At 41.3% G+C, this 18,303-nt stretch overlaps 1 protein-coding gene across 2 annotated transcripts in view; it reads left to right on the plus strand.

Moving 5' to 3' along the window:
- The first annotated feature begins 371 nt into the window (after positions 1-371).
- cachd1 (cache domain containing 1) overlaps positions 372-18,303 on the plus strand; it is a 109,362-nt gene continuing 91,430 nt past the window's right edge. For both annotated transcript variants that reach the window (XM_080431587.1, XM_080431588.1), the window contains exon 1: positions 372-915. In XM_080431587.1, coding sequence (XP_080287713.1) covers positions 652-915 — 264 coding nt within the window. In that variant the 5' untranslated portion in view covers positions 372-651. The remainder of the gene's footprint in view (positions 916-18,303) is intronic.

Below are 18,303 nucleotides of genomic sequence, written 5' to 3' on the forward strand. Positions count from 1 at the left end.
ATGTCATTATAACACAGCAGTAAACTCTCATTCTAAGATAAACAAAAACAACAACAAAAATGTTGGTTGGGATTGTATGTTAACAAGTTTTTATTTGATTGATTTTATTATCATTTTCGTTGTATTCAACTAATCTTGTATACCTTGTACATAACAAATCGTTTTGAAGAACATTTTTCTCTGGATAATTTACCTGTGTCAGACTCACACACCTTTGGGTGCCAAGCTTGGTCTCTAAAAAGAATCCTGCCCTGATCCATTTAAATTCCAGACTCCAGGACGTCACGGCTTCCACGCCTCCCACTTTTTTACCCCCATTGTGATTCTCCGGCTCACACATACTTACTATCCTAGACTTAGCAGGAGTTGGAGCGAGTGATCAAGGACCTACACGCCGATAAAAAACAAACCTCATATCGGCTTCGTCGTGGATGGATTTCACTTCTTCTGAGGGATTTTTTACAGAACGCAATGATCGTGCCGCTCGAAATCGTGGGAACTCGGTGCGACTGAAGGGCTCAGATTAGTTGGAAAAAGTAGTTTCCCTTGAAGTTTTTTTTTTGTGTGTTGCCCCACACCACCATCGTTGCAGAAAGAAGAGCGAATTCCCCAGTTTACACCATTTAAGCAGCAGCCTTGCCCCGAGCCATCATGGCGAGGCGGGGAGGACTAGGGGAGAGAGCCGTGCTTTTGACGCCGAACGCGCGCTCGGTTTTTCGGAATACGCTTCGCGGTGACTCGGTGTCCGTTCTGTGGAGCTCCGTGGCGGGCTGGATGGTAGTACTGTGTTTACTGTGTTGTGGTGGATCGTACTGCGGAGCCGAGACGGAGTTCTCGATCCTGGAAGAGGCACAAGTTTTATCCGAGCAAATGAAGAAACTGTCCTCGCAGGAGCTCGGGGTCTTTACTATGCAGGTAAACATGTGGGGGATTGAAGTTCCCTATTTTTTTTAAATCATGGTTGCTAATGTTTCCTTTACGGGTATTTTGTTACTACTATACATTATAAGTTTGTTTGTACAATAGTCTAAATTTAGGATCCAAAAACGACAACCGAATCCCAACACTCTAAACGCCGAGAAAGAATCATAATAAAGTTGTCTTCTACACACACTGGAGCGGTGGATTTATTTGCAACTTTGTAGAAACGTTACAATGTGTGTTACCATCATTGCTACAGTGTAGCCTAGTACAGCGGTACTCTCTGAAGTGTGTGTGTTACGATGTTACCATCATTGTTGCTACAGTGTAGGCAGTGGTGTAAAGTAACCAAGTACATTTACTCAAGTACTGTACTTAAGTACAATTTTGAGGTATTTGTACTTTACTTGAGTATTTCCAATTTCCAATACTTTTACTTCTACTCCACTACATCTCAGAGGCAAATATTGTTCTTTTACTCCACTACAATTATTTGAAAACTTGAGTTACTAGTTACTTTTCAGATATAAACTATGATATAATGAAACATACATTAACCACTTTAGCCCTATTTTATACATAGGCTATTTGAAAATATACTAAATATTTGAAAATAGCCGATCTACAAGTTCACAACGCGGAGCTTGTAGATCTGCTATTTTCAAATATTTAGTACTTTTACTTTTGATACTTTAAGTACATTTTGATGCCAATACTTTTGTACTGTTACTCAAGTAAATTTTTCATTTTGGATTTTTACTTGTAACAGAGTATTTTTATATTGCAGTATTGGTACTTTTACTTAAGTAAAGAATTTGAGTACTTTTTCCACCACTGAGTGTAGCCTACCTGCCTAGTACAGCGGTACTCTCTGAAGTGTGTATGTTACAATGTTACCATCATTGCTACAGTGAGTGTAGCCTACCTGCCCAGTACAGCGGTACTGAAGTGTGTATGCGGATATTGACCATGTTGCAGTGAGAGCAACGCAGCAGCACCTTGAAGTTGTGAGAGAGCAGCAACACATCTGACTGACTGGAGCCAGGAGGACATCAACGTAGTGGAGCAATGGTGTTTTACTGTGTGTTTTGGAATCTGAGGATGTATTTCTTGTGATTATATTGCACATTCACACACTTTAAAAAAAAAAAAATATTGATTGGCCACATCACAGGTCTAGTGCCCTGGTCACCCAATCATATCTTCCGTTTAATAGCTCGTATTATTTACAATAACACAAATTGAAGCTTACTAAAGGTGATTGTAGCCTTTAGGCCCATGCATCGCCTATTTGGATGCTCGCTTTTTTCAGTTACTTTCAAACATAATAATAATAATAATAATAATAATAATAAAATTATATAGTGTCAGCAAATTAAATTAGACAATTTAGCCACATTAATAGAAGTGTTTCTTCATTTCTGCAGCTTTAGCAGCAGCAATTTAGCTTTAGGGGTGTGTGTGTGTGTGGGGGTTGATTAACTCTATATTTGAAGGTTTCCTCCTGTCATTTAGTATAAAAAAAAATCTGACATGATTTTAGTTGAATTTTCGATGTGACATGTGGAAACACATTGGAAACGCTAGGGTGGTGTTCCTTTCCTAGCAGAGACTCATGATTCAGTCACCAAATGGCAGCAGGCAGTGCAGTGCAGGGTGTAGTGCTGGTGTGATGGCCATGGTGGGTGGGGGTGGGTGCTTTAGCACTTCAGAGGCCTGGGCTGAGGGCTCAGGGGGCCCAAACACAGAGGCAAGGCGGCAGGGGGCCCCGGCCCCAAATGCTGTTTCATCTTCTCAGCCTCCACACTGAGCTGCCTTCATCCCAGCTCTGGGAGATGGCTTTGAGGACTGCCTCTGATCCCCGGGCTCAGCCCTTTTTTCAGCGGCCATCTCTCTCTCAGCTATAATATTCCACTCTTCTCTTTACTTCTCGTGTTATACTAAACTGTCATTATTTAATATGTGCATCTTTTTATTCCTTTTCTTTTGTCATTCTCCCTTTTCTCCAACACACACACACACACACACACACACACACACACACACACACACACACACACACACACAATTATTGATCTTCCCCCTTTTCTTTCAATCATCCTCATTTCCATTCTCCTCCATCTCTTATTAGCATCTCCTCTTTTTGTCTCACACTGGACCAGAATAGTTACTCTGTCATGTGAAATAATTACCAGTCCTCTCTCTTTCTCATGCGTTTTTATTTTTATTTTATCTTGGAGTTTTTAGATTTCATTTAGCAACAACAGGGCTTTTATGACAAATATGTATGGAGTATAATCTACGGGGGGTGGCAAAACCCCCTTTGGGTCGATGGTCATGTTGTCGTACAAGCTGTGAAAAATCTGAATTGGCTTCCAAGCTAATTTGAATTTGATTGAAGCAACACCCCTGCACGAATTGACTCAAACTCATTTTCCCTCAAACGCAAGAGATGTGCATCCAGTTAAAACAGCCGTCATGTGCCCAGGAAAACAGCTTTAGGAATCTGTCTCGGCTCTGCTGACACCTGCGCTGGCGCTCAGATGTGGCCTGACTCACAATCTGCAGGTGTGTAAACTGAACTGGAGCAGTGTCTCGTCTCCCCTGCTGTCTCTCTGTATACTGTAAAAATCCATAGGGATAAACTCAGAGAGTGTACAAAATGTAAACGAATATTCCCATAAGGGTCCATTTGGTTACAACAGTAATTTTACTCTGTGAGTGTACAAAATACCAAGTGGATCCATTTGGTTACATTTGTACACTCAGAGTTACAAATGGAGAAATTATTTTTCAAATGATTTCAACAGCCATTGATTTTCCTATTAGTTGAAGTTTTATACATATATAACAATGCCATTTTAAAATTAGAAGTTAAGAAATTGTCTTCAGTTGGAGACCTAGCTTCTATATATTTCCAAAGCAAGCTTCTTTACATTTACTTTGCTGTATTGTAGGATGTAGACAGCAAAATCCTGAGTCTTAACGATGATGAAAGTCCACTCGGAGTTCAATAAGTACTCAGGATTTTGCAGGGTAGATGCATAAAATGACAGTTAAGTGCTCATACTGTGTCATTCCTTAGATTCAGAAGTGTCCAACCTGGGATTTGGGAAGAAGAATTATTTCATTTCCTACACGACCACAGGGTCTAAATGTCTCAATAGAAGAGCAGAGAGACCACCATCAAACACCGCAGTTGTTGTATACGTGAATACACATACTCTATTATACACATTGGTTTCAATAACGTTTCATTCACTAAAAGGTTATGGATTGCAGCTTTAAAAAGCATACGGTCATACACCATGAAAATTTAGATTTTGCCGTAATTCTAGCACTCTTGACCCCACCCCTCATTCTGTGGTAGATGTGTAATTTGAGGCTAGCTAGCACTGTCAATGTTTCTGAGTCATTGGGTCGTACGTCAAACTACAATCTATCATTGAGTTACTCAATTTATCTAGGGGTGTGTGGGTGTACATATTTAACCACTTAGACCTTTTTTATACATTGTCAGACGATGTGTTGCACGGAAATTGTTGAGTAACTAAAAACAAATTTTTGGGGGAAATGTGTTAAAATGTTTGCCTACGATGAGTTCATGACATGCCCAAAATAGGGTTAATTGACTAATGCAGCCCATTTCCTGATAGACTGTATTTAGTTTTTCATAAGCTTTGCTATTTTTTGAATGATGTACTAGAATGAGCATATCTTTGCCAGTGCTACAGTCAGCTCTAAAGCAGTATGCTGCATGATGCTAATGAATTATTTAATTAATTAGCATTTTATTTGATTAATTCACTAAACAGACTTATTAATTTATTATGTGGCTGTTCATCAATTAAAAATAATAACTTTAGTTTTGGACATCCATAGTAGCATCAGATGTCCCTGATTTCAAGTAAGAGATATATCTTTAAGTTTCCTGCAGCATGCTTGCTGGAGTAGCCTATGCATAAATCTCACATTATTTACAAAATAGAATAATTTATTGTTATTTTGTGTGATATTATCTGATCATGATATGTAGGTTTCATATGCAGTGTTATTTATCAAATTGAGTGACCAGTGTCATTGTGCGTCGTATCATGGTAATTGGCAAATAGCCTACTATTATGTCAGGTTGTGGATTGACTATGTCGGCTGGCCTCTTATCGATGTGAGTACCACCCCAAACACTGGTCTGTGACATATTATGCATGAATTTATTGAGTCTCAGAAAGTTAGAAGAATCCTTGGTGGCACGATAATTGATAAAACACGAAGACCACTAGACAAAACAAACACAGTGATCCCTCATCACTTTGTATCCCCAATCATTTTCCCTGAGAGAACCCCCCCCCCCCAGCCGCTGGCTGATTATTTATGAAGGAAATGTCACTACGTTTATTTTAAGTACCTCGGGACTTCGCTCCATCATATGAAAAGTGGTTCCTGTAACCAGAGGAAAGGGAGAGCGAGAGAAACTGTGGTTTGTTTTGGGGTTGGGTCGTCCAGTATCCAAGGCCCCCTAATTGAATATTGATAGACGCTTTTCTCTGGGAGGCTGTTACAGGAAAAGAGAAAATTGAGGTAGCCCTGGCCCCATCATTAGGCTGTGATTTTCTGGGTTGGGTTCAGTCCAAGGGTAACACTCGTTTGAGAGGCTATCAGGGAGACCTTTCCTCTTACTTTCTTTCCACTTGGACTCGACATGTTTTTTTGTTCAACCTGTTCTACATTTCTGTCTGTCTGTGTCACTCTGTGTACTCTGTGTGCTTGTATTTTCCATAGCCACATTAATCCTGGCGTCCCTATTTTTGCTCTTTTCATATTAGATAACAGATTTACAAGCTCATGTACAAGTTTGTATATCTATTCCTCTTTAACCCATTAAGACCTGGAACGCATCTGTGTCATTTTTTGATTTGAGCTAAAAAAGCATTATTTTGCACTTTGGCTATTCAAAAATAGCAGATCTACGAGTGCCGCGCTACGAGCTTGTAGATCTGCTATTTTTGAAAAAACTTGAACATGTGTGCAAATCTTTGAATATATATTGTTATAAAGCGAACATTTTTAACTCAAATCTTTGCTTCTGGGGGGTCCCTGGAACAAAATATTTTGAGATGGCGGGTCGCGGCCAAATCATATAATTTTGGGGGTCCTTGACATAAAAAGGTTTGAGCACCACCGACATAGAAACATACGTTTTTTCAGAATACTGTTTTACTACTGGAATTACTGTTTTTGATTTAGAAGACATTTGTAGAATCGGCTTCAGGTCTTATTTAATGGGTTAATATTCTGTCTTCAACATCTTCTGTTATACTCCATCTGCCTCTTTTTCTCTCTCTGTTTCTTGTACTGCGTTTTTTTTCTCCTCCTTACCCCTTCTGGAAAATGCAGAGAAGAGGAGGAGGGATTATGGGTATGCAGCAGGACATCAGAATTCCTACTTGGTTCTCTGCAGTGCAGCTTCAAAGCTTGTGTGTCTCTCTGTATTGCTTCCATGTCCACGCACTCAAACAGCCATGATGAGCTCTGCTGGCCCACTGCTGCATGTGAACCTGTCTGTCTGATGTTCTCAGTCTCTTTCTTTCTCCCTCTTTGTTTCCCTGTCTTGCATAGTCTCTTTTGAAGGTTACTATCAGTTATGTCCGACGTTTTCTCTATACAGGTATATTGATATTTATAATCCAACAATATGAAAATAAATAAGCCGTCATTTTAATGTAAAAATCCATTTAATGTTGGGCTTTAGGCTGCTTTGTGCGGTGACCAGTACTTGCAAATAATAATTTAATTTAATTACCTGGTGTGAATATAAGTGGGTTCTATGAAGGAAGTGAATACGTGGAGTATCATTGGAGGTGTGGATTCATAGACCCTACAGTTAGCTGATTATGGCCTGTGGAGTCCTGCTGTGGTTGTTTCCTTGGTTAATTTTGTACACTCAAGAGTAATACTCAGAATTTTAAGTTTTAAGTTCCCCTCCTTCAGGGAACCTGGGTTAAATTGTAACTTATTGTGCCCGTATGATTGTATGCAGTCAACATCCCATCACTCCCTGTTTGGACTCTTTCCCATTTACTGTTCCCCTGCTCCTTCATTGCTACTTTGACTGCTGCTGGTTTTTGTTCTGTTTTGAGGCCTGAACCTCCGCTGACCCCACCAATCCAGTTGTGCTCAAGTCCTGGAATGTCCATTGGTTGTGAAAGGTAGTGGGGTGTTCTGTTCAAACCTCTTGTCTCCCCGTGTATTCCTCTCTGGAACTCTATGGGATGTTCAGGTTGTTGTCAGAGGCTGAGCCACAGGTGCTTCGCATTAAGCCAGTCGTATGTATTTCATCGAAATTGCAGAACTTCTCTTCTTTTGGTTCAACCATAAATCTCGTCGTGCCCCTGCAGTTTATGAGCCCTCTGTGGCTGCACTGAAATATCTTCAGTCTCTGTTCACTTTTCTTTTTAACTGCTGCTTCCAGACGGTTATTTTTTTACACTGTTGATTTCACACACAACCTGTTGGAGTTACTTTCCCAAGACACTACTACTGTCACATGAATGCTTAGTATTATTTTTGTATTTGAAAAAACACATATAATGGTGGTGAATGAGCCCACAATGTGAGCCCACAACTGGATTGCAGCCAAATTGTGGTGTGTCAAATTTAAAATGTGTGTATACTGTATGCCAGTTGCTCCCAAACAACATTATCCTGAAAACTACTGACTGGATTGCCATGGAATTAGTTGTGCACTTCCATGCACCCGGGAGGATGACCCCTACTAATTTAGGTGACACCGTGGCCTTTTTTTCTAGTGCCACTCGAAGGCCAAAGTGTGTCCACTTGTGTCCACTTGCGTACAAGATATTTCTAAATCTAATGGGTGGATATCCATGAACCTTGACGAGTGCATCCATGCTCCCTGGAGGTTGAACCCTGACCATGATGTCTGACCCCATATCCTTTACTCTAGTGCCACTCTTAGTCCCAGATGTAATCTTAGCATGTAAGCTGTCCCTTAATTTAATTGGCAGATTTGAGGATGAACTCAACTCTTCTGATTCCGGTGACCCTGTGGCCTTAACACCATTCCGACAAAATGTATTGTTGGCTTTAACCCATTAAGACCGGGAACACATCTGTGTGTAATTTTTAGATTTATTTGGCTATTCAAAAATAGCAGATGTACAAGCTCATAGACGCGCTATGAGCTTGTAGCTATACTATTTTTGAAAAATCGTGAACATTTGTGCAAATCTTTGAATATATATATTTTCAACGTCATTTTCAAGTCAACATTTTTAACTCAAAACTTTGCTTCTGGGGATTCCACAAATGTCTTCTAAATCCTAAACGTTTTTTGAAGACACCTTTGTTGCTATAATCAGTGGTTCTCAAACTTTTTCATTTCAAGGACCCCCAAAATTATATGTATTTGGCCGCGGCCCCCCATCACAAAGTATGTTGTTCCAGGGACCCCCCAGAAGCAACGATTTGAGTTAAAAAGGTATATATATATTCAAAGATTTGCAGAAATGTTCACGATTTTTCAAGAATAGCAGATCTACAAGCTCACGAGCTTGTATATCTTCTATTTTTGAATAGCCAAAGTATAAAATAATGGTTTAACTGGTTAGACAGATGCGTAGGGGCTGCTAGCAGGGCTTTTAGTCTCGGGGTCTTGCTTTGTTTGTGCAGTGGTTTCCTATGCACTGCTATTTATGCTGGTATTGACTTTTCATATCGATGATTAAAATACCTTGCTTCTACAGATTTTTAATTGACAACAACCACTCATCACATAAACAATAGGCCTTCATGGCATGTCAAAGCTCGCTAAGCGCAAGAAAAAGGGACACAATTTTAAACCATTTTAAATGAAGGTAAAGACATTTTGAGTGATATGGTGAGTTCCAGGCTAAAGTTTACAACAGTGTGTTTGTTTCTAAGACTCAAATGTTTCTAAACATACCCTTCTATGTTTTCCAATTTAGATTGTCTGTTTTCTTCAATTTTTTTTATCCCATTGTCAATCTTAGAAGAAAGATCTCTATAATGTATCCTAAGTCAGGTCGAATGTAGACCTACCTTCATCCGACCAGAATACATGAAAACTAGATTGAAAATGTTCTCTTTTTCACAATAAAAGCTGTTCTCTCTTTGCAGCATAGCTCCCTTGGAAGGCATATGTTTTTTATTTATTTATTATAATTTTTTCACTCCTAGTCATTTCTCATTTCTATAAGACCCCCATGTTTTTTTGACAGTATAAATGCAGCCCAGTTCAGCTCTTGGCTCTGGCTGTAAGGTGGTGAGCTATGAGCCCAAAGCTGATGTTCTTCCCGCTCTGCACTCAGCTGTTGTGGTTTTAGCTAGTCGGTATGGTCTACGCCACATCATTTATCTGACTGTCTTTTGATGTTTTTTTCCACAATTCCCAGTTAAAAGCTGCCCCTTTTTTGCTGTGCTTGGGCCTTGACCAAAACATTTATTTCAGCAGTGTTTTTACTGTTTTCTTTTACAACAGCCTCTTTCACTCTCCCTTGCTCTCTCTGTTATTCACCCTGCCTCCCTTCTTTCATCTTGTACGCCCTATTCACATTTTGAAATTAACATGTGTTTTGTATCCAGATTGCATTTACACCTTGTATTAAAATGCGTCCCCAGTCTACACACAGTACACACCCAGTTTACAATGAAAGCAACGCTAAGAAAACTGATTATGATTATTATAAAAGCCATTTGAAATGCCTAATATAATATTCAAATAACTAGATTTTATTTTAAATGCTGAAGTGCATTTTGCCACCCTGCATTTTGCTTATGGTTATCCTACAAAAAATGTATGCGAAGAAATGTGTTGATTAAAATGGTTTAATTTCAGACTACAATTAGGAAATCAATGTATTTCTCACGTGAAATGCAAACGGGAAAAACCATGGTTCATTCAACTTTGTTTAATGGGAGAATTCTCCAGTGAATTCTGCCGGCCATTCCATGTAGCTGTTTTAGTTGAGGAAGGTACTTTTCCCCCCTGAAGTTACGCTTGGAGGCAGTTACCATGTTGCAAAGCTTCAAACTGCATGAATACTGCCTTAAAGACCCTGCCTTGAGCACTTCAGGAAGTAGTAGGATCAGCATCGACAACCTGCGACTGCTGTGGGATTTACATTTTAGACAGACAGACCTTTATTGATTCTATGGAAGAAATTCAGTTGACATGGCATTACAGCAGTTATGAAACTCAGGACAGATACAAAAAGAGATCCAGCTAGGATTAACAAATAATACTAACAGTAATTTAAAAAAAGAAGCAGGTAGTAATGCAAGGAAAAGTACCAGAAACCAGGAGATTTTTGGTGCAGTTTACATGACAATGCTCTCTGCAGAAAAAAAACAGCATTTTCTTTTACCAGATGTGCCTTCCATTTACACGGCAACAGCGTTTTTGGGGGTTGAAAACGCAAAGTGGAAATCCGAGAGTGGAAATCTTTGAAAATCCCTCCCTGTAAATAGGCAAAAATGGGGTAAAATGCAAAACGTGTGACGACACAATCTATTGCCTCCATAAAGTTATAGATTACCTCACATTTCCAATTACATGCTCTTCAACCCTTGGGAAACGGAGGTCTATTTTTGAAGTATCCATAACAACCCCACTTTTACATTCGTCCAGGCAAAATTATTATTACATTTTGGAGCGTGTTTTATAGTTTGTTTACAGTCGCGCTGTGTTTAAGGAAGTAGAAGGAAATGTTTGTACGCAGGCCATAGACTTATAATATCTCTAGAGGGCGGACTACCCCGCCCCCCACCTATTCTTTTCAGTGACAGTTGCTCACAAGCGCATGAAGCACCTGGAAGTACCTCTATTTCCTGGATTGGCTCCAACGTTGGAGCCAATAGAGCAGGTGCACTAGCGTTTCAGACGATAGAAGCATGCGCAGTAGCGTCCCAAATGTGGAAGTCCTGCAATACCAGATTGGGCCACCAGGCCTTCTGAGGCTTCAATCATTCTCCGGTTTTGGGGGCTTGACGCAGGCAAATGGTCTATCTGTGGTGTGTTGCGTGGCAGCGCCACACTGCCACCTGGCATGCACACGACAACCTTGTCAATGTAGTCAAAGTGCACTAACGGAATATAAACATAGGCCAAGTGTACTTAGACATTCTACCCCAGTAGTGTGGGTAGAAAAGAACGGTCTGTGAAAATGGGGTTTTCAATACAAAATATGATAAGTGTGTGTGTGTGTGTGTGTGTGTGTGTGTGTGTGTGTGTGTGTGTGTGTGTGTGTGTGTGTGTGTGTGTGTGTGTGTGTGTGTGTGTGTGTGTGTGTGTGTGTGTGTGTGTGTGTGTGTGTGTGTGTGTGTGTGTGTGTGTGTGTGTGTGTGTGTGTGTGTGTGTGTGAATACATTCTGGTACAGACCATATCTCTTCAGTAGTAATTCTGGGGACAGGGGGGGTTCATCATTTTCCTGGATTTCAGGGTTTTGTCAAACAAGGCTGCCAAAACCACTCATTTTGTGAATAATATTCCTTGTTATCTTGCTTCTCCATTTTGTTCTTCTATAATGAAGGAAGCGGAGTGGACAAGTCCTCCCTGTAGCTAAACTTGTTCCTCTGAAATGGTCTGATATGAAACAGGAGAACAAATTATTAACACGCCTTATTTAATAAGCACACATTCAAGTGTTACTGCAAACGTATCCTCTCACTACATAGACAAGTGCACATGCATGCAATATATAGAGAAAAGGACAAGTATTGGTGTTCCAGTGTGTGTGTGTGTGTGTGTGTGTGTGTGTGTGTGTGTGTGTGTTCAAACCTGCCAGTTTTACTTACTGAGCTTCTACAGGGTTGACCTGCCAGTGTGGACCAACAGACCCCTAGCCATCCCTTGGCCTTTATAGCAAGACAGCCCCTTCATTCTCCTCAATGGACCAAACTCAAAATGAACTCTTTTTGAAAGAGAGAAAGGGAAAGGGAGAGAGATGGGGGATGGGGTAAAGCAAAAGACTCTTTTGGGAGAGGAGAGCCCCCCACGCCCCCAGACACAATAGACTTTCCACACACGCATGCAGACATGCACTCAAACAGAGGCTTTGCATTCTTGATTAGGAGAGTTGGACAGCCCGCTGTGGAGTGAAAGTTCAGACTGGTTTTCTTGCCTCTCTCTCCTAGTCAATGTTTATGTGTCTCCCTGAGGCTATGTCTTGCATACATAAACTCTCAGCGAAGCCAAACTTCTCAGTTGTTGAGAGGAGTTATCGCCGGAGTTGTCTGCATTTTCAAGGCATGTTTTCTTTTGCCACCCCCCCGCAGCAGAGCTTTTTATTTTTATTTGGATAGCTTTGATTCTTTTGGGTAAAGATCTGACTCTGTATTTGCAACAGTAGGCTATTGGCCCCAGTGTTCTCTAAAGCACATGATTCTGTGTGGGTGTGTGTGTGCTGGGAAAAGTTTTAACTTAAAATGAATAAATAATGCATAAAATAGACCCTTCGTTCCATTCTTACACTCTCAGAGTTAAATAAACACTGTGTATGTGTGTGGCTGAAAGAAGAGTGGGAGAGACAGCGTAGATCTACATTATGCACACACACACACACACACACACACACACACACACACACACACACACACACACACACACACACACACACACACACACACACACACACACACACGTAACACAGTGTAGCCACTGTTCCAGCTGCTTGGCTGGGGCTCTGGGATAGTGAGGGATTAAGTGACTCCTCTTCGTTAGACCACGCCCACCACACACTCTGAGGGCATGAGGTCAAGAAGGTCAGCTCAGTTAGTCTAAGACTTCTCCTCAGGACCATTCATAAACATTGTCAGGTGGGAAAAAAATGCCCCTGGCTTCCAAACTATTATTAGTCATCTTCCGATGTTGATGTGAAAAACAAAAATGCTTAATGCAAAAATACATACTAGTAAATTAGATGTTATTCATTGCAGTTTTATTAATGTTATTACGAAAGCAAACTTGAGCATCAAAAAGTCAATATTTTGGTGTCATGTTGACAGCACCATGTATAACTGCCCAGCATGTTTGTTTATAAATGTGTTCTCCAGTAACTTCATGGACTCATGGATTGGATTCTGTTTGGTGTGTTTAGACTAGTCCTTTTCACATAGCTGTGACAGGTGAAGTGCACATTGTAGCCAGATGCTGGTCAGTGAAAGTTTGATTGATTGTTACTCCGTCCTCATGGAACTGAACTTGTTTCCCATTGTGTAGGTTATGTGCAATTTATTTGCTGGTGTGTTGCGTGCTGAATGTAGCATGATCTTCAAGCTCGCAATGCATTACGATGCTAGACGTTGTGAGCTTGTAGATCTGCTATTTTCGGCGCACGGCACCGGTGTGCAACTAAGAATCATGCCAAGGCCCACTGACCCACTCTTCTTTCTGCCACACACAGAAAAATACAGGGTGTTTATTTAACTCTGAAATGTTTATGCCAGTCCGAGATCCACATGAAGCCTCGCCGTTCCCATCTGGGTCTCCAGATCCACATGATAAAATTTTTATTCTGTATATTATTTGTTATTGAGAGGGAGAGAGCTAGAAGAACTCCTGTTACTGTTTCTTCATGCCAGCAGGTTTCCCTCAGGATTCTGACTACATTTTATCTGACAGAAATGCCTATTTTTATCTGCAGAGCTAAGGAGGAGGCACTGGAGCAACTCGGATACATTTTGCTGCCTTTTTATTAAGCTGCAAAGTACAAGTAAAGGGACAAAGTTTTGATGTGCATTACATCTTCGTCAGGTCCTGATTATCTCTACGCCTATTGTTCTATCTCTCACGCTCACTTGCGCTCTATCTCTCCCTTCTCTTCACATCCCATTCTTTTTTTCCGTTCTCCATTCCCATCTTTCTGTTTAATTGCATTGGTGCTTACTGATTAGTACTTGAAGCGTCAAACCTTTTGCTTTTGTCTTCTGGGGGTTTTTCACCTTCAACATAAGGATGAGTCAGAAAGTGACCTTGGCTCATGTTTTGAACTTTGACCCACCGCTCTGTCTATCTCCATAGTACAAAGTTGGTCAGCACAGCAAATGTCTTGTCTTCTCCTAGAGAAGCTATAGTGAGAGGGTGGACTTTTTAGCTGGACTCCGAAGCGACGAAACGCTTAATTTGTGTCCCCGGTCTCCCTTGTTCGTGCAGCTCGCGCCAAGTTGTGTCTTTGCATGGACTTTGTATGTAATCGCACCGATCGAGGAAATATCTTCACGCCCAGTGTGAACACACCTTAAGAGTTCTCTAATTGGGATGAAAGCTATGGAGACACGACAAGTGACAACATAGGCTCAGGCTGCATACGCACATTGTCAAAAATCTCACACACACACACACACACACATGCGCTCAGCCACACACACACACATGCGCTCAGCCACACACAGAGCTGCTGCAGCTGTGTTTAGCTATCCGTGTCTCTGAGCTCAGTGCTGTGTGTGCCAAACAACTGGTTCATTTGATCTGCACTGACTCACCAGCCATGGAAGATGAGTTTTCGCAGAGCCAAACAGGCCCTGGTGTTAAACATTACACTGGATATTTCCTCCTGCTGCAATATCCCCATTATATGAACTCAATAGTCCCAGAGATGTATTCTTCAGAGGTCTGTTTTGTTTCTAAAACTCAACTTGTTCTTCTGTGGAGAGTCACTGGATGTGGGTTTTGCGACCTCCTTTTTGAGTCCTGACTGAAACGACTATCAAGTCAGTTTACCTGTCTGCTGTCTCTCTCGCTCTCGCTCTTTCTCGCGCGCTGTTGGTGTGTGCTGTACCTAATTTGGTTTCAGAGCTGAGACAAACATGGTCTGTCCGAGATGCAAGCAGTCAGTTCACAAATTAAGAGATGTCTGTAAATTATGCATCTTTTTGTTTCACAAAGTAAGCTGTGTGAAGAGCGAGCCTGCTCTTGCTAAAGTTCTCTGTGACTTATCGACCCAATAGGGATTTGGATTATCTTCAACCAGTGAAGTGAAATTTTAATGCAATGTTTTTCATATGAGCTTTGTGAGGGAGGAAGATTCCCTTCAGTCCTGTGAGAAGGGTCTCTGTTTTTCATCTACTGTTCTCAGGTCTGTGAGTTGGCAGTACAACCAGTTCATTTGAGCTTCAAAGTTCAGTCAGGAGGAAAATAAAAAATATGTGATACAGACATCAATCTATTCCATATTAGTTAGACAAAAAGTTTTGGAGTTGTCCCGCGCACAGCTGTGTAGCTCTGGGTGCCAGTTGGCACAGAAAAGACCATGTAGAATAAAGCTGGAGAAATCCAGTGTACTCAAGTAGCTATTTGATTATTTAGCTAAGTTAGGCTACATACAGCAGCACATTTTGTAGAGAACTTTTTATTTGAGACATTACCTAGAGAGAGAGAGAGAGAATCTTGTGCATGGACAGCATTTGACAACTAAAAGTGGGGTGTAGATGCATTTTGAAGCTGTAAATATTTAGATACATATTATTTGCATTTTTGTCTCTGTTGAGTCTGATGAGCTGTCACGTCGGTCTTCTGTCTTAACAAAGACAAGAAGGGAGTCTTCCCAAAACATTAACTGCTCCCTCGCTCCGTTTGTGTGTGTGCCTTCCTAGCTTAGCGCCATAGTGGCATGCTTGCTGGGAGAGCCAATGGAGAGGAACAAGCTTGTCAGTTTTTACTACAGTACGTGTGCACTCGTTTCTAAGCTTCAGTAAAAGTCTAGTTTCAGCTTTGAGCAGGGAGTCCATGCGTCATTTATTTCTATCCTTTACAACCTTTCTGAGGCTTTCAGTTTTTCTTTTGTCTTTTTGTTTGTCGGAAGGCCTCCATGTTGTCAGGCACGTCGTGCCGTGCCAGTCTAGTTAGCCACAGGGCCAGCCAGCATGGGGTTCTGTGGAAAAGTACAAGCTGCCTTTTCCGTAGGTTAAAGAACATTACTGTAGAATTTTGGCACATTATACCATGTGAAGACATAGCATCCATACTGACATTCCTGAAAACAAGAGTCAATATCCTAAATTATTTAAATAATTGTTATGTTTTATGATGCTCCCATGACATAATAAGTAACCCTTTTAACTAAGGTACACACAGTGTCAACGTGTCTGTGCAACCAGTCATTGGCTGCAATAAACAAGCGCAACTTAAAGGTTTCATGACATTCAGTTTTACAACACATTAAAAGTATTTATCATGGTCCTTCAAATGTGTATTAAAAGTTTTAACAGAAAAATCCACTCCAGTGATCCATGGCAGGATTTTTTCTCTCTGATTTCTAAAGCCTTTTCAACTGCAATGAAAAAATAAATCTTTGCCTGCCCTGTAGGTGTCGCTGTTGAGGGATTTTGACTGTCAATCATCGCCTCTGCATCGCCTCTGAGAGGAGAGGGGGCGGGATTAATCGACTGTGATATCAAAGTCAAGGGGCCAATCACAGATTACTTTTCAGCCTAATTAATCAGAAAACCCCAGACCACAGAAAATCCACTGAATGTTCAAAGTTCAGTTTTTTGGGGTCTGATTGAGGTCATAAACCCCCCCAAAAAACATAAAAAATAAAAAATTTGAAAATGAATGTCATAGAACCTTTAAGCTGCTTTCTCATTTGAACACTGGAAAATGTCCGGGGAATCAGGTCGGGACATTGTCCGGTGTTGGCCTTTCACACATGTAGCATGCAACAGGAGATGCATTTCAGATGCGTTCACACATGAAGGTAAATAGCCTGTTTTATGAGGGGTGGTGTCTGTGTAGTAGACACACACATTAGCTACTCCCACTAAATAAACTGCTCAAAAAAAGTTCGGAAGTGACAGCATTATTTGGTGTCAGCCCTGGTACCATTTCCAAACTTAGGACCAAGTTCTGTGAGACTGGTGAAGTCAACAGGGAAGACAACAACCCAAGACCCCTTGCTTCACTGAGGAACCATAGATTTACAGGCAAGATTTGCACAACGGTACCAAAGACAGATGTCAACGTTGCAGGGCCCATGCTCACTTTCGGGCAGGTGGAGTTGCTTTTGAGTGGCCCACGCAACCGTCTTTAGTTCGCTATAAAGTTTAACACAACACGAGATGTTTGTCTAAACACCTGAACGTGGCCAGAGCTCTCCCCCTCCCCTTCTCTCGCGCTCTCTCACACACACACACACACACACACACACACACACACACACACACACACACACACACACACACACACACACACACACACGTGCACACATGCACACACACAAGCCACATGCACACTCTCAACGTGCAGTGGCTCTTGACCTCTGGAGAAATTACAAGCTCAAAAAGCTCATTCAAGCATTCTTTCCCAGTAGAAAAAACGTTGCGACTATTTAACTCTACTACGGGCAGGCGTGTGTGTGAGATATGAGCATGGCCGCATCCCACCCACGATTTATATTTATTTATATATTTATGTATATGTGTGTATATATATATATATATATCGGACATTACCCGGACCTACTGTGTGTGTGTGTGTGTGTGTGTGTGTGTGTGTGTGTGTGTGAGAATGACGGTGTGGGAAGTGGGCTCATGGCTGTGTTCCCTGTGCAGGTTTGTGAGTCCCCCATTTGTGTTTTTATACAAGCTTATGTCCATGTGCAGACAGGTGTGACTGTTCTTAACACTCACTGCACTCATGAATATGTGTTTTGTGTTTAATGAGGCCCACATTCAGGATGTGTTGGTTCAGTGCTACTCTAGCAGGAGCCATATAGAGGAGCTGTCATATGTGTCCTGCAAGGTTCAGAATAGAAACGCTAGCTTGCTGTCTCTCTCCCCCTCCTCTCCTACTCACATTCACACCAGCAAAATCCTCTCATCATCTGCATGGCAGAAACTTGTGAATGTCCTTGGGGGGGCTTTCTCGTTCCTTCCCTCTCTCACTGCCTGCTTCTGTGTTGCTCTCTCGCTCTCCCTTTCCTTCCCTTGCTCTATTGAAAGCATCCACACTCCAGCATGTACGCAGGAATGATTGACTCGTGAATCTGAATGGGGGGAGGTTTCCGATGCTATACGGCACATTAGAAAACGCCTGTCATATTATTTGGTTGATTTTATTCCGCTTGCTGTATGAGGCTGTGCTTGACACAATTGTGACAAACTGTCATTTCTGTGTGTGCGGCACTGCCATAGCATTTTGAGTGTGAATATGTGCACGTGTGTCTTTGTGCATGTATCCATTACTATCCAATAGAAACACTCATATTCATTAACCTCTTAAACCCTATAAATTGTTGACCTGCCGAGTCCCTCAGGGGTCAATACTAGGCTTTTTTTCCCCTCTACACCAAATATCATCAGAAAATCGACACGCTCACTACGCATCATCACGTTGGGACATTTCGTGA

Source organism: Gymnoscopelus braueri, assembly GCF_963280865.1.
Source record: "Gymnoscopelus braueri genome assembly, chromosome: 6".
Lineage (NCBI taxonomy): Eukaryota > Metazoa > Chordata > Actinopteri > Myctophiformes > Myctophidae > Gymnoscopelus > Gymnoscopelus braueri.